Below are 17,798 nucleotides of genomic sequence, written 5' to 3' on the forward strand. Positions count from 1 at the left end.
TAATGCTGAAAGTACAACAAGCCATTTCTCAACAGTTTCCGGTGCTGCTAATGAACAAGATGCTCTGTGCTTACATTAACACGGCATGACTGTCTGAGATAGCAGATGCCTTGTGCCACAGCTGAGGGCCGTGTGTGTTTGTGTGTGTCAAATGACACTCGAGTGCGGGCTCAGCAGAGAAATCTCTAAGCTGGATGAGACATCACATGTCAGTAATCAAAGAGAGGCAGAGAGATTGAGGGCGAGACAGACACCGAGAAATGATGGTACAGGCTTGGCGGGGGAAGGAGGGTGAAGTGAGGGATTGGGAGATTGATGAGGGATGATGATGATGATGAAATGATAGGCTGGGGGTTTGGATGCTCAGATAGCTTAAGGCAGCCAATCGGCCCCCCCAGAGAGGTGGGAGCCACAGTGGTGGTCGCGTCTCTGTTTGTACTGCTAAAGCATCGTGCACACACACACCGCTCTGAACAGACTCCATATTTCACACTGGGACATCAAATTATTTTCAAATTCTTAGTCACTTTTGTCTCAAATGATCCAATCACAAGCTGTCAGTGCTAGGTATGAATGGTTCCGTTCAGTGTGTGTACAGTATATTTAATATATATAAACTCAAACTTATTTATATCAGTTAGTTTCTACATTTCTAATTTTCATTTGTTAACGTTTTTCATAATAGTTATATTTTATTTTATTGCAGCTTTATTTTAATTACCAATAGGGATTGTAAAGAGTTTTAGTTAACAATAACAGCATTGGTTCAGGGGCCGGTTTCACAGAGATAGACTTTGACTATGGCTTAGATATAGTAGATAGTCAGACATCAGATATACATCTAAATCAGACCGTTGCACAAAGCACTTAAGACTCGGACTATCTTAAGTAGGAATACACTGCAATGCATTCTGGGTAAAATAAGACACTTTTCAAAACAAAAAACATGGCGGATCGAGTAAGCGCATTCAACCGCTCAGTGCAGTTTACCCCAGCAGGAAAAAAACAATTTTTTGGAGGAGTATAACAGTTACAAGGACATTTTACTCGGGAAATTTAGCGGAGAATGTTGTAACAAGAAGAAATGTTTAATTTGGAAAAAGATTGCTACGACAGTTAACAGCGTTAATACCGTTGAGCGGAGCGTTAAAGACGTACAGAAAAGAAAAGTCCTCATTACCATATATTTCCAGTAGGTTACTGTGGTCGCTAAAAACCCTTTCCCTTCTCATAGCTCTCTCCATAACGTCGTCAGCAAACCACAAATGATGAGCCATTTTCCCTTTTCTTTTGGGCTGTTTGTAATGTAACTGATCGTTACTGCTGGTTGCCAAGGTAACAGAGTCTTAGACCTAAGTTAGCCTGGGGGTAAGGTGTCTCATTTTTTTGGTCTAAATTAAGTCAGTCTTTATTTTTGTGAAACAGTCTAAGTTGATTAGACTAGTCTATGAGCACATTTTAGACTTGTCTAACTCTAGACCAGTCTAACATAGCTTTGTGAAACCAGCCCCAGACTGGTTTTGTGATCTATTGTGTAAATGGGCAGTATACAGTAATTGAGTTTGACTTTTTATTTGACAAAAAAAGTAAAATGTATCAACTTTTTTTTGTCAAGGATGACACAAAGTTAAGAAGTTTTTTCCATTGTGGTCCTTGATATAATGAAAAAGGACACTCCTAGCCACGGATAAACTGGCATTAGCAGCACAAATACAAATGATAAACACTTGTGAGGTAACTTACAGTATTCCACTCTTGTGCTACTGAGAATTCGAAAGACCTCTGGCCATACGTTGTCATGAAACAACATAAAGTAGGTTACAGTTAAGATAGTATGCCATTCCGGACTTATCACCTCTCCATGATGATAATCTGAGTTACTGAAATAGTAAACCAGCTGTAAACGTCTGTCTTGGCAGATTATTAGTGATCTGATGCCTATTTACAGCACATATTCTGAAAAAGCATATTGATTCTGGACCACTTTAACTAAGGTCTGTGACAGTCTAACCTGAGCATACTTCTTGTACCCTGTGAGCAAATGTAGATTTGTTAGAAGTGAATTATTGAAAACATAAATTAGATTTTATATTTGCTCACTGAGGCTGGCGAGCAAATGTTCCTACCCTATTGCCCAGAGCTGAATACACTAACTCCCAAAGCAATGTCTACCTCCCCTCACCCCCTCAGTTTACACCCATGATGCTTTGGATTTGCAGAGATTCAGGCTGATTACTGATGTGTAAGATAAAGATGGCTGTACAAGCACAATTTCATGAGTTTGCTTTTATTTCCCACAAGGAAACAGATCATTGGAGTTCTTTGGCTTGTTTTTTTATTTCACATTTGCCAGTGCTCTTCTTGATAATTTCCTTTTTAATCCTTCTGAAATCTTATATTAAGTAAATTAATTGTCCATCATATGGACAATTTATTCTTGCCGACTTTGTCTAACTAAGAGTTAAGAAATTTTCACCCAAAAATTAAATATCGATCATGTTCTTTTTGCCATTATGTCATATGCTGTTTATGCATTTCTTTTGATGCAACAACTGTTCTTAGTGACTGACCACATCTGGCAAGCTCTAAAAAAGATTCCATAAAAAGTTACACAAAAGTAGTCCATATTTTTTAAACTGGTTCATTCCAATAGACCGTAGTCAGGTTAGATAGATTAAAACGAGGCTGTGATGAATAGGTTTAGTACAATGGCACGCACTGAATAAAGGTCCTAGATCACATCATTTTCATAACTTTCTTTTTTCTCTGAACAATGTTTTATCAGTGGAAAAAGCCATTGAACATATGTACTACTTTCTCTCACAACCTTATTTTCATTCCTGTCAAAAAATAAATTTGGTGTTGTTACCCTGCCTAAGGCCTATGAGCCTATGGATTTCCAAATTAGACTGAACTTAAATCAATTCAACTCACTTATTTTCTGCTCACAGCTATTCTTGAATTTCTATTCACAGCTATTCTTGAATTTCTATGTGTTCTTCATACAAAGCTGACGTTTATTTATTTATTAACTCCAATACCTCATTGTCATTACGTAATGCTCCATCATTTATTTCACATAAGAAGAAACATTATGAAATGATTTTAGGGTGAGTAAACGATGACAGGATTTTCATTTTTGGTTGAAATATTAAAAAATAAATAGATAAAAATAATAGTAAGATCCACTGAGGTAAAACAGTTGTACTCACTAGGCAGCAGCTTTTGTCCAGCTTGTAGTATAATTCATTTATTATTGCTTCATTTATTATTTTGAAGATGAGCTGTGAGTCGCTTTGAAAAGGAAGCATTTGCTGAGAGCATAAATGTAAATGAGAGTTATAAAGAAATCCGAAGCTGGAATTTGGAATGATTTGACTCCGCCATCATGTGTAAACCCTTAGGGGGGAATCGCACGCTGTCACGGCAACAGACACATAAAGGTGTGTAAACAGACACATAAAGGTGTGTAAACAGAAGTAACATGTCAGTCTACATCCTTTCAAACAACCATGTTCAAGTACGTGAGTTACTTTTTATGTAAATCAGACGATGTTTTGTGATCCTGGTGACGATGTTTTTTTTTCATTTTTTTTCATCTCGTGTCCCCCGTGGATTCATTTTGGTATTATGAGGGTGGCATCCGAGAGGTAAACGCAAATTATTTCCATATCTGAATTCGTTTTTTAATAAAGCGAATGGTTCACATTGCGTAGGAAGATTACTGACAGCTGACAATACTTTAAAAATATGTTAAGGATTTAGAGCAATAACATTAACTTACTTGGATATTCCTATTCAAGCAATTGCCGTCATCATATGTAGTGTACGATTAAGGTTTCACGATTACGGTTTCACACAGTTTCTTTTTGCTCAGTCAAGATGAGATAACTTTTTTGAAATGTATCAAGGAAAGGAAGCTTTTATTAACCATGGGGAAATATTAATTCTTCTAAGTTGTCTTTTTAGGCTGCCAAAACTGTGCCTTTACAATTACGTGTTCCATCTGCCTCTTCCTCTTGCCAAATTAATTTAGGCCACTTTTGCTTATGCCCGGGCATTCAGATGACAAAATGGCAGCATAACCGGCATGAAGAGGCTGCAGGAGAGAATAAAAAAAAAAAACAGACCGAGAGTTTGCCTTCAATTCGACCTTGTTGAGACTATGTGATTTCAGTACAAAGATATTGTATGCTAAATCTTAATCAGATCTGTTTGACAATAATTGAACCTTCTATTTGAATGTTTTACTATTTCATTAACATGCCAACACTTCTGATTATAAAATGTATATCAGATGTACGTAGATTGGTATAAGACCTTGCTTTTGTTCTTTGATCAAGGATTTTGGTTTTAAGAGACTAGCCGAACAAAAAAGTCACACAAAAAGTGTAACAGCATAAATGATTGAAAGTACTTTTTTTTTTTTTTCGGCTAGTAATTTTTTAGAATTAAAAAAAAAAAGATCTTTACGCTCAAATGCTTATAGTTCATATACTTGCGTCTTGTCAAAGAAAAAGAAATGATAAAAGTAGTCTATATGGCTTTTGGGCTGTATTTCAAGTTTTCAAAGTCATACAATAGTTTTGTTTGAGTAACAAATGAAATTAATGTTATTCAGGGCACAAAAAAAATGCAAATCTCTCCAAGAAATGTTTTCCTTTTCCTGCTTCCTTTTCCTATAAATTATTAGAAAGGTCTAAAGTTTAATTATAAAATAATACATTATTGTGATAAAAATCTGGGATGGTAATTTCTTAAATTACATTTTGTCAGTCTGTATACTTCTGTTTACAATCTGTATACTTCTCTACACTGGAGAAAAAAAGTATGGATTTGCATTCGTTTACTTAAATTTTTTTTAGAAAGAAGTCGAATTTTTCATATTTTACCCAAAATAAGGTTGTGTTTCAGTTTGCATTACACACATGCAATGCAATGTCTGTTTCATTAATGAAGCCTCTTCTCCATTGACATCCATTAAAAAAAAACAGCCCTCCACTTGTCTTCTACCCTGCGTACTGTAGCGTTTTCAGCTTGCCTTCGAGTGGCTTTATGAATTAAGACCTTCCAAGAAATCTTAAAGTAGCAGAATAAAATGCAGATAAAGACGTTTTGACTGAAACATGAAGACAAACAATAAACATACGATTTTGACAATACATGATTTCAAACACTCAACTGATATCATTAAGTGAGTTTGGAGTAAAAATGTCATTAAATGTTCTCTTTCATTGGACAACAGCAGGTTTGTAAAGTTTCTCGTTACAAGTTTTGAAAGATGTTTGGCGAGTGTGTTTTTTTCCAAAATTTTCACCATGAAACATGCTGTGCATATGCTAATTTGATTAAAACTTTGCCATTTTAAATTTGCAATAAGCCAATCACGATTTGAGTTTAATTCTGGTTATTCATGCAGCCCAAGCTTAACCTCACAAACAAACAAGCACACAACAAACAAGCAGCACTGTCTCACACATGTGCTTGCTCCTGTGGTAAATATATTCATCGCGCTGACTAATTTTTTTTTTTTTTTTGTAGCAAGTGTAACATATATTTCACACTGTACAGCCCTGACATGGTCTAATTTGTACTTTTTTATAATGAATTTATTACCTAACAGAAAAATAAAAATAACATAAGGTTTTGGAACATTGAGTATATTTTGTGAGAAAAAAAAAAAATCAATTATTGATTGTACTATTCCCTTTAACTTTTGGTCAAACTACAGTCTTTCTGTCACTCTCTTTTTATTTGTATATGTTCTTTCTTCTCCTTCAGGGTGATATGTGGATGGAGAGGCTTGTGCCATCTGTGTTGCTGCTGAAATGCAGAGTTAATAACTACGCAGTAGATCAAACACACATTGCTGAAGTCCTGAAGAGCTTGCACACATGGCCATGTACACACAGACACATGCACACAAATATACAAATGCAGTGCTAGGTTGCCTTCATGGAAGCTGGTCAATTTGTAACTTGAGCACGAAACTCACAGCATGGTTGTCTGAGAGGATGATGGGAAATATGTGTTTTGGGTATCTTTTGAATGGTTTATTGTCTCATTTAACTGATGCAATATAAGGTTTGAGAGGCAAGAGGCTAAAATGCATCTGAGAAGCAAAAATTATATATTTATAATGCAACAAATCATATTGGTGCTTGAAATTGCTTGGAATTATTAGAAAATCAGAACAAAGCAGTGGCTTTTCTATACAGTGGGACTGCACATTATAGAAAAGTGTCAATCTTTGTGAAATAGGGTTAGGTATCCAAAAGTGTTATAGTCTTCCTTGCTCTGAATTGAGAAATGCTGGTTTCAGTTTGACTAGCTTCTTCAAAAATGGATGTAATGTAAGTGTAAAAATGTAAACAAGATAATGAAAATATATACACTTGAATAAAAAGATATTGATACAAGTTTATCAAGACATTGTTTTGCACGAGCCCAAAAGCTATTGTTGAGCCCTGTGATGAGAGGTGATATATTGATATTTCATCAGCACAGTTTTAGCATATCCAGCACAGTTGTATCGTTTCATCCTGGATACCTCAGGATATGGCAGATTGCTGAACTAATGAGTACACTAAAAAAAGGAATTGCTGAGAAAATGTAAAAATACAACACAACTTATTTTTTATGTTATCTCAGCAAATGTCCTAAAAATGTCAAGGCCTCATTCACCCAGAAAATTCACCATGTCCAAGGCAACAATAAAATGATCTCTCATTTTGTAAGCCATATAGTTTTATAGGACACTTAAAATGTCAAGTCAACTATCTGAAGGCTAATAAATTATTGTGATTGCACTTGTCTATGTTTTTCTTCATAACTGTACGTAGTTTTAAGAAATGGTTACATTAATTATAGGATTAGTGGCTCAAAATATCTTTTTAATGCTATATTTATTACTAAAATTGTCTGTCCACTACGTTTTATTTTTATTCCATATAAAATGGGTTTGTTTAGGTTTGGGAGTAGGGTTAGGGGATCTTACATTTATCTATAAAATGGTAAAAGAGAAATTATACAGATATCTTTGATATGAAAGATTTGTAAATATTGAATGTTTTGTAGCTGTAAGAGCGTAATAATGCTATGTGTGTAAATGTTGGCGATACGTCCATATTGTAAATTTTAGCATCTATCCAAATGTACATAAAGTATGTTTTGTGTCTTTGAAAGTTAAGAAATAATAAATATGTATTAACAATGAGACCAGGCTGCACTTGGCACACTAACTTAGAAAAACTTAACTTGACAATCAACAAATGTAAAAAGATGAACCCACAACACAAAAAACGTAATATAACTATAACAATAAGAACAAAAAATTGTTAGTACATGAAATGTTACTCCAGTGAAGGTGGAGTCATTTTATCAAAATATTTGATATCCGTTCATTTAAAACAGCAGCTGGATTGTGCACACAGATGTTATTTATCCTAGATCACAGCATGTAAAGTGCTGTGTGTGTGTGTGTGTGTGGTCAACACAGAGTTGATTTTAAAGTCAAACCCTTCGCATCCCACAGATGTCTGTAATGGCTATGTGCCATTTATTCAACAACAACAACCATGTCATCTTTGATACGCCAGTATTTTGACTTGGATTGGAGAAAAGCTATTGAGTGCATAGACTTTCAAAGATCAAACACTATTTTAACGAGATCTTCAGGCTTTCTTGTCAGGGGTATTATGAAAATGTTTGGGGTTACTAGACGGGTTTAATTGTCTGTTTTAGTTAGATAAGTGATTACATGACTCTCATTACATGAGAGAATGTGTCACTCAGAAGTCAAAAAAAAAGAAGTTTTTACTTGAACCTCTCGGGGTCCCTTAGTAACTTACATTTTCATGAAATTCCTAATTAATTTCCATCTTTCTAACTAATATGCTAAGAATTGTGTAATATACAGTATAATATATTAACAAATAATTTTTATTTGGGTCGGTGCAGTGGGGATATTTTTTTGGGCCTATTGAAGTTCAAACATTAGGGTGTTTTAAGTTATTTGAAGGGCAAATTAGTTCCTAATTTTTTTGATCTCAAATAAATTCATCATAAGTTTAATTATGTGTCATCAATATTATGATTCTAGCAGTAGTATTAATCAGTAGAGCAGTATTAATCATCCAAAAAGTCTTGTCTAAAGCTCTCAAAGAATATGTCCTTGTCAAATGTTAGTACCGCGAACATCAATTATGATTCATATCAGGGCTACTAACGGGACACTGAAATGACAATCTAGTTTATCTGTGCAGTTTGGCTGGTGCTCTGTTAAGCACAGAAATACACTCTTCTCTCAAAGAATGGAAAGGTTTGGTGGCATTTGCATCACATTTTGATATACATCAGTTTGATAAACTCTTTATGAAATACGGACCAAATTTCCAGTGTGACTTATTGTCATGGGTTGGCTTGTGACTGCACTATATCGTGGTTGGCCTCTTCGGGACACTGCACAGGTAGGGCAGATTTTGAATTAGCCCGACAGTTTCACCATTAAAAATATGCAATTCGGTGACCTTGCTGGATTTGATTTAGTGTTTGGTTGATAGTACTTGCAGTGCAATTCAGACTTGTTAAGAGCTTGGGTAATATTTCGATTAAACCCTCTGCTTTTGCTCATTTTTAATTCATAACTTGCCAGTAAGAGTGCAATTAATATTCAAGGAATTCATGACATTCTCTGGAATTGAGATCACACTTCTGTTTTGAACGGAGTGCAGTGGCAGTGAGCATAAGAGATTGTCCAAAGGCATAAGTGTTGCAGCTCTTCAACTTATGAACCACAAACCCTGCAGCAGAACAGCAAAATATTTGTAACAAAATCATCTCGTCCGGGTGGAAAAGCCTGCTTAGTACACAGTGAATCTACTGCAAAGTAGTTTGTGAGGTCAGATGTCCCTTATGGAAAAGTACTGTGAAAGTACTAGGGTGCAGTCTGATGATACCAAGGTTCTTGATTATCATATTCCATGGAATTTGTAATTGTATTCTATCCTGAAGTTTTTTTTTTCACCATGGTTGTGTATAAGACTGATAACAACTCTGCAAAATGTTGATCATTACCAAACTTACACGCAGAGCCACATTTGTTGTATTTGAAATTATAGTTATTGCCGCAGTCAAACAATCATTGATAGACTCACTCATCACACTTTGTGCCATGACCTCTTTAGCCATATGGGGCTAGATTATGTATCAAATATTTGAGTGTGAAGGCTGTATGATTGAGTTATATCTTGGACTGCTCGCTAAACGCAAGACACCCTTTGAGTTGTCAGAGTTGTTACACTGTGGATTGTCCACATGCTTGTGGTATATAAAAAGCCACTGTACGAAAAGTGTGATGCTCTGATTTCATTCCCCCTCTCTTTTTTGCTGTTACTTTACAGCAGGGTTTCATGTCTGGTTTCTTCAGCTGAACCTCTGTGACCTAAATTAAATACTTGAAGTACTTTAAGTTTATGTTACTCTGCACAAAACTACTTGTGCATAAATGCAATAATTTGCATGCGATTAAATGCAAACAATTAAATCTAACTGAATCATTTTATTAGATCCTGAAATGTTTTTTTAATGATATGCTAGTAACACTCTACATTTCAATAAGGTCCTAGTAGTTAATGCTAGTTAAGCATTAACTAAAATTTACTAACAGTGAGCAATTCATTTGTTACACTATTTTGATGGTCCACTTAAGGTATTTTACTAACTAAACGTCATTTTGCAACTACATTTCAACTAACTTTCATTAGAGTATTAGCAGACTGTTGCAGAGATTGACACAGTTGTAAAGTTACTTGTAGTCAGAAGGTCGGTTGGGGCAGCATCAAAATAGTCTTAGTTGATATTATCCATACACTACTAATACTCTAATGACTGGTAGTTGACATGTAGTTACAAAGTTACTTATAGTTAGTAGAAGGTCTGTTGGGGAGCATCAAAATAGTGTTTTGCAGATATTAAGCAGACACTGCTAATACTCTACCGAGAGTTAGTTGGCATGAAGTTGCAAAGTTACTTATAGTTAGTAGAATGTGTAAAGTTTATCATCAAAATAAAGTGTTACCGTATTTATAAATCTTTGTTAATATTAGTTAAAAATGCAACTGCACAACATTCTCTCACAAACCCCTTGTAGTCCTATAGGAGAGTTAATTGTCAGAATATAGCAGACTCGCGAGAGATGGATAAGTGATAACAGTGCTTTATTTAAGCAAATTCCTAACACAAGTAAGTAACAACAGCAATGATCATTTCAGTATTACATTTCAGTTCTTAGGATTGGAAAGTAAAGATAGATTGTGTCTTCAACAGGTGACTGAATGCACACACATGCTGCTGTTTATCAGGCTGAATAGTAATCAAAGTCTTTGTCTTACAGGTCTTGAGGGAATGCTGGAGAAGAGGAATAGACACATCAGCAAGGAGACAGGAATTTGGGAATCACAGAAGGTAATACGTGTAGTAAGACAAAATGCACTTATATTCAGGATACAATATATCAAAACGTGTCCTAATAGTTTATTCATTCTCAACTCAAGATAATTTATCTTGATTTTTTAAAAAATATATTTTTACTGTTAAAACAAATAACACAGACTAATTAAACTAATTTTTAGTTGACCGCATTGGTTTTTCATTGTGTTTGGCGTTGAGCTTGTTTTGGTGATCTAGGGAGTTACTATATTGTGATTGATGTAATTTGAAATTATATTAACCCTGGTTCTTGGAGTTTTTTTTTTACACCACAACATAATTGAACAATTATTAGATCTGTTTATGTTTATTCAGATGCATTTAGGATGGATGAGATGCACATTGTTAATCTTTGCTGCTAGAGATTTACAGAAGCTGCCCAAGGTCACCTTGAGAGTTTTGTCAGAGTAGTGATGACTATCACATCGAAGAGACTTCAGCGTCTTGGCATGAACCCAATACTCAGTGTTGACAGCAGGCAATTACACAAATAAGAAAGGCATGATCTTTAAATAGAAGCAACGTTATATAAGGGAACAGAGCAATTCCAGACGTGTCTATCAGTTTGTGGTGACAGACCAAATATTAGGAGGCTTGCCGCCAGTTTTATTGAAGATGCTGCTCGTCTCGTTCTCTCATCTTGCAGAGCTTTGCATTAGTGGTCCAGTCAAAGCATGAACCCCTTGCTGACAGGCAGCCAAGAGTCCTGGCCAATCAGAGCTCGGAGGGGGCGGGGCGTTCCCTTCCGCCAGCCTGCTGAGCGCGGTCCTCTTATGAAAATAATCAATGGGAGCTCAGTCTCTCTGCCGCTTTAACTTGTGCTGGATTTAAATTGCCTCCACTCCACTCCATGCCTATCCAAGGGTGAAAATAAGCCGTTTTCTGCTGTAATTACCCGGTGATCAAAGAAACAGCAAACAGAACACAGGTGGTTGTGTTTCTGTGCAGAAAAACAAAAAGGAAAGGAAGAAATACCAGCTGCTGCATCCAGAGAACAGTTTGAAGAATGTGCAATCCTGCCTGCTTTATCTTCATGGTGTGGCTGATTGCTTTGCTTGTGTATCCAGGTACTGTTATCATCCGTTTTATGCATGCTAAAGCTGGGAGATGATATTTGCTTAAACCTAAACTGGGATATGGGGAAGGGATGTTGTGTTTCAGTAAGTCAGCAAGTGTCCTTTAAGCATGGTGCATTTCAAATGTGATCAAAGTTGCAAGAAGTGTGCAGAATTCCTTCGAGGTGGCATGCTTCAGAGATTGCATGCAGCGTAAGGGTGTTTTTTAGCCGAGGGACATCCCAGAGGAATGTCGAAACTCACTTCAGGTAGACTAATCGAGAATGACAGTGGAGACAAACTGAACGGAGTAAGCACAAGACATCACGCAGACACCGTTTACCCTCTTCCATGAGTCATATTAGAGGACGAGGAGTGTTCTTTTGACATTTTGATAAGCTTATATTGCAGATGTTTTCTATGCTTTATATTTCAAAGTCATTGTAGTCTGATTCCATGTGTTATTGAAGGTAAGAACAAAGCTAGGTTCTCTACAGGTGTACCTGAGGCAAAATATTGGGCTTTTAAGCTAGGGACATTTCAAGCGTATAACTGCAACAAAAGAATAAAAAATGTATGTGAGTCATGGTCACAATTGAAATTTGAACCTGAAATTCTCTGCGACTCTGCATTCACACAGAAACGCATACACAGATCAATATTCAATTTTGAAAGAATTAAGGTTTCTCTCGTTGCAGTAACCTCTTTTAGAATTGCTGTAGTGATTGCAACATTTAAAAACTAACAAATAAAGTCACTAGGAGAAAAAAGTCCTCCTGTCAGGGTCGTTCTACTCCATTCACAAAGGTCACTCTGTACGTGCTGCGTCACATGATTTAATAAATTACCTTTTTCTTTCGAGGTTGCCTAATTAATAGACTCAGCTAGTGGTTTAGAGAGGTAAATACTTCAGGACTGGAGCCATCGGTTTGATACTTTTAATCACAGGTGGTTGTTTGCTTTGACTTAATTAGCAAACTGCTGAAACGTATTGGCCAACCATCAAAGGGCTGCCCCTGTTTGATCACAGTTAGGCCTTGAGCTGTGATTTAATTTCATAATCAACGGGAACCAAAAAAAAATAATATATATATATATATATATAAATGTAATAATAATAAAAAAAATACACTTGGAGCATTTTACAAGTAATAATCAAGTCTTAAGTTTTAAATTTGAATTCTGAACTAACACTTCTTGATAGGTTAGCATGACCCCTTTAGTAAACTGCTAATGTATGCTTGTAATTTATTTATAATATAATTTATTTATTTATAATAATTATATATTTTTAAATATATTACATTCTATTTATGGTCACACTTTAGATTAGGGTGTAATTCTCACTGTTAACTATTAACTATGACTTTTGCCTCAGTAAACTCCTAATTACTGCTTATTAATAGTTAGTTAAGTAGTTGTTAAGTTTAGGTATTGGGTAGGATTAAGGGATTTAGAATATGGTTATGCAGAATAAGGCATTAATATGTGCTTTATAAGTATTAATAAACAGCCAATATCCCAGTAATATGCGTGCTAATGAGTAACTAGTAAATAGTGAGAATTGGACTAACCTAAACCCTAAGTGTTACGGTAATTATTTTTAATAATATTTATGGTAATACATTAGTTTAGGGTCCAATTCTCACTATGAACTAGTTGCTTATTAGCATGCAAATACTATAATATTGGCTGTTTTTTAGCACTTATAAAGCTCATATTAATGCATAGGATGGAATGGACTTACTTTCTTTTCTGCTGCTCTTGATGTCACAGCTCATGATAGTCACTAGTGATGTGAAGAAGTTTTTGGTGTGTTTTTGTGGTGTCATCAGCCAATCAGCACTGTCGTGATGTTATTGGGTGTGTTCGACTCCAGCTGTAACTGGCTTTAACCGATCGTGAGAATATTTGCCAAATATACAGACCACGGACCAGTTTCATAAACAGACATTATGTTAAGACTGTATTAAGAACTAGTCTGACAAACTACTGTAGCAGTTAGTTAGGGCTAATCTAAATCTTAAAGTACTTATAAAGCCTTGCGTTTCTTTTTCGGTTTCAAATTAGACCAGTCTACGTTTTTATGTAACTGACTTAGTTATGAAAAGTTATGAACAATCTTAAAGAAAGAAATTTGATGACTAACTTTTAAGACTAGTCTTAGTAGTTTATGCAACCAGCCACAGATGTTTTCATGTTGCAAAAGAAACACTTTTCATTCAGTTCCTTATGTGCTTAATTCAACGTCTGTGTGTACAAGAATAAAGTTACATAACCCTATGGGGTCTGTATTATTATTTTTTTTGCTTTTTAATTTTTTTGAATATGACAGTATTACCTGAAAAGACTTTTTACTGTAATAAAGTGTTATATAACAGTGATTTGTGAGCATTAGCTGAACTGAAGTTGTCAGAATAAACAAGTAACCGACGTCATCGCTGAAGCTGGCCAGTCGTGAAATGGCTGTCTTCAGATGTTTCTCGAATCGCTTTTGCTGTACTTTGATGGCATTCGCAGAGCCAAAACGGGGGAAAGACATTTTTAGTGACATCATAAGAAGATTTCTTTTTTCACCCCAATCCACGCTTTCAGAACACCTTGCGTCTGAAAGATTAGATTTGTCTGCTTAGTCTGCCTCTTTGAGCCATCAGTTCAAGTCACTCCACCATGATTAGTCAGGTCTGTGGTATTCTACAACTTTGACTGAAGTCATATTTATATACCAGCATGCATTCCTCAATAATTTAGACGGAATTTCGACCATCTGAAAAATAGTATCTGCCTGAAAATGTTGGCACTTTTGAAGCATGACATTTTCAAAGTCTCAATATAAAACTTTAATGGCCCCCCATTAAAGTGTCATTTTTGAAAGTGTTACATCATCCATGTTGTAACTTTCAGACCAGTGAGATTGTTCCACCCACAGAAACAATAGATTTATTGTCAGCTGTAAACAATATAAGTAATTCATAATGATTGACAGCTCAGTGCTTCTGGAAACTTGTGTTTGCTCATTCAGCCTTTGGAGGCATAATGAGCCTTGAAATAACATCATTCAGGCACTCAGAAACATCTTACTGAATCATTCTGATGGAGGCTGATGGTAATATATTTATGGAGTAAACAAAATGCAGATTACTGCTTCTCAACAATATCAAAGTCTGTGATATCGCAGATGACAAGACCTCGATCAGAACTTCAAATAAAATGTGATTCCATTGGCATGCTACTTTTTTAACACTTGGTTTGATTGCTTGCCCGCTGTAGATTCAGAGTCTTATGCGTGGTCAAAACTTTGTTGAAAGTATGTGGCACTGATTGATCAAATGACTTTTCAATGACACTGTACACTATGCTAAATATTTTGCAGCTGCTGCAGGGCTTCTCTTTTGCATTTTTTGATTCTGTATTAATAGATCTATTAATCAAACTGGCAGCTAAAGGACACATGCGTTCTTACTGTTCCAGTCACGACAAGGTTTTTTTTTTTTTTTTTTTTTGGTAATCAGAGACAGCCAAGTGAAATAAATGTAAGAAAGTAAGTGAGAGATCATGGTTGCACGGTCAATTAAAAGCTGTGATATCTTGAAATAAAAGACTTGGAATGAGCATTGCCACTCACACCATAGACTGTAAAAAATAGATGATGTCTTCTCTTCTTTCCACTGTTCAAAAATGAAGCCAAAATATCCTAGAAAACGGTCGTTGCCGATTAAGTCATTTGGAGCATGAGTCTGCGTAATGATACTAAGGTGGAGCCGCGGTATGAAGGTCCTGCAGTCTAGACTCAATCGCAAGCAAAGCTGTCAATCATGATGTTACATCCCTTTTTTATAACATCAAGTAACTAAATAAAACCAAAGTTGTTGGAAAAACATACACTTGAACATACGTCAACGTGATAAGAACTATACCTAAAATGACAGACCAATTTAAAAAAAAAATTTTTTGTAAGTGTAATTGGATTTTTTAGTTTGGCTTGCATCCCATTTGATTGCATGGAGAGGGCGGGGTATATGACCTATGACCTATGACCTGTTCAGCCAGCCACAATGGGGGGTGATCGAAAAGTTTTGGCTTCACTTTTCTTGAAGTGTGCACGATCCAAGAACCAGGAGGGCAAAAGAGGATGGAGGTCCCCTAGTAATATATTTCTAAAATCATTATATTATTTAAACGCATTTGCTGTTAAAGTAGCCAGTTGACCCCTTCATGACCTTGAACCTACGATGAATGGTTTTGAAAAAAATAAGCAGATGCGACAATAGATATAGTTAGTAACGTCATATATTTGAGAGTGTGGTTTAACATGATGAAAGCAGATCCTGGTTACCACAGTTGATAGAATAGTAAATGCTATAAATCACACAATTGATTAGTCGATAATAGAAAATCGACTGCAGCAAAATCATAAGAGATGCTTTTGAAATCACATGTTTGCAGCAGACTATATTTTGCAGATTTTATTACATGTAACATATGTAAATTCAGACTGAGTGTTTCCCACTGCAGTAAATAGCTCTAATATATGAAGTATTGCTTACTGTAACTATGAGCTTGATTTTAAAGGCTATATCAATATATATTGATCATAATCAGTGAACTGTTTCCACAGCTAAAATATGAAGAATTATGTTAAAAATAAAACACTAGAGGACAAGTTTACTTCGGTAGTTTAGGTTTAGTATTCAAAGCTGTGTTAGGAACACATTTTTGTTTTGATAACTGTGAAGCATTTTAACTCTAAGCCTACTTTTACAAATGATTTGTTTATTTTTTATTTTTTTAAAAATGTTCTATTGTATGTGCTCCAAACATGCTGGGTCTATCATGCGAGGACATCCTTTGGGGTAGTTGGTATTCTCTGAGAGTGTTATCTAATGCCCCTGTTCAACTGGGCTGTCATTTAAAATAATGTTTGTTTGACCTTGCCAGAGGTGGTGAGTGCCTCATGACAGATGCATTCCTTCCTTTTCTCTGACTCAACTCAGCATGTGCATGTATGTTTTATGTGTATATAAGTGGCAATTTGAAAAGCTCAGCAAAAAACAAAACAAGCTAATAACATTGCCCCAGCCTCATACCTACTATAGACAGATACACATTTGTTCACTCATCCTTGCACAGTCCAGGCCTGGAGGGGAGGGGGATGCAGGCGAGGCAGGCTGGCTTGCCGCAGAGCCTGGTGTCCATATGCCATCACGAGAGCCCTGTGCCCTTCAAGAGTGGCATGGTTTGTTGAGCTTTGGTCATTTGGTGCCCAATCTACTCAGTAGGCCACAGCTTGGGCTGGACAGTTTCTGCTCTTGTGGAGGTTAAAGCTATTTTGAAGAATTGTTTGCAGATAATGCACCCAGTGTGTGGCCGTCTGCCTTTCCAGATTTTTAACAAGTTTAGCTCCATGGAGATATGCCAATTCAACAGAAGGAAGTATAGTGGTATACATGTTAACACTGTAGTCTTTAAGACATTATTGTTGCTAATTATTTTTCATGTTTGGTTAATACTCATGAATCCAATTTGGTTAATGCTCCTGAATCATGTCTAGTTATTAATATGAATGTATATACTCCTGAATAATAGACAAATGCAACTAATACAGAGAAATGCATACTGTTGAACAAAATAAACATTAGCTGTTCACTGCAAAAAGTATTTCTTATTTTCTTATCATTTTTTTTTAAACAAGGTAATTTTAAAGAGCATAATTGTATCAGCTTTATTTCAGAGAGTGTCTGCATGTTTAATTTTATTTGTCTTTCTTTCAGTTTTTTATTTATTTAATCATAAATCTAACAAAACAAGAAACAAATAACTATTGATTAACAAAATGATTTTTGTTGTGAAAGTTTACATTTGAAAACATCTGCTACATAGGTCAGAACTCAAGGACGGCAAGAGATGTTAGTTCACTGGCACTGGAATGAAGAAACCAGCGGTTGCCAGATTAAATACTTGCATGTGGCCTGCAAATACTTTGCCATTTCTATCAACTGGTATTTCATCCGAAAAAGGCCGTGCAAAAAGTCCTATTAAAAATTGTATTAAACCACAATAATATAGACATGCTGATTAAAATTGTTCCATGGACAAAAACGCCATTAAAGTCACCTTGTTATTGTGTTTATTTCTCTTGGCATATTTCAATAAAATTCAATATGTTTTTTGCCACCATCAATTTATTCTCATATTGAGGGTTGTTGAATTTGATGTTGAATTAATGTGTAGGTCTGGTTAATGCTTACAAGCTGT

General features: G+C 35.6%; 1 protein-coding gene and 1 long non-coding RNA gene across 3 annotated transcripts in view; both read left to right on the forward strand.

Annotated features, from left to right (window-relative positions):
* Positions 1–10,452, forward strand: part of LOC143749851 (uncharacterized) — a 34,426-nt gene extending 23,974 nt beyond the window's left edge. Inside the window, exon 3 of one of the 2 annotated variants that reach the window (XR_013207078.1) lies at positions 10,394–10,452. This is a non-coding gene — a long non-coding RNA (uncharacterized LOC143749851). Of the gene's footprint in view, positions 1–5,781; positions 6,256–10,393 lie in introns of those variants that run through there. The other variant, XR_013207077.1, reaches the window with a different exon arrangement.
* Positions 10,453–11,324: 872 nt separating this feature from the next.
* opcml (opioid binding protein/cell adhesion molecule-like) overlaps positions 11,325–17,798 on the forward strand; it is a 180,840-nt gene continuing 174,366 nt past the window's right edge. The window contains exon 1 of the mRNA XM_077242421.1: positions 11,325–11,555. Coding sequence (XP_077098536.1) covers positions 11,495–11,555 — 61 coding nt within the window. The 5' untranslated portion in view covers positions 11,325–11,494. The remainder of the gene's footprint in view (positions 11,556–17,798) is intronic.

This window comes from Siphateles boraxobius, unplaced genomic scaffold, assembly GCF_051911475.1.
Source record: "Siphateles boraxobius isolate OS27281-9 unplaced genomic scaffold, OSU_SipBor_1 25, whole genome shotgun sequence".
NCBI classification, from domain to species: Eukaryota; Metazoa; Chordata; class Actinopteri; order Cypriniformes; family Leuciscidae; genus Siphateles; species Siphateles boraxobius.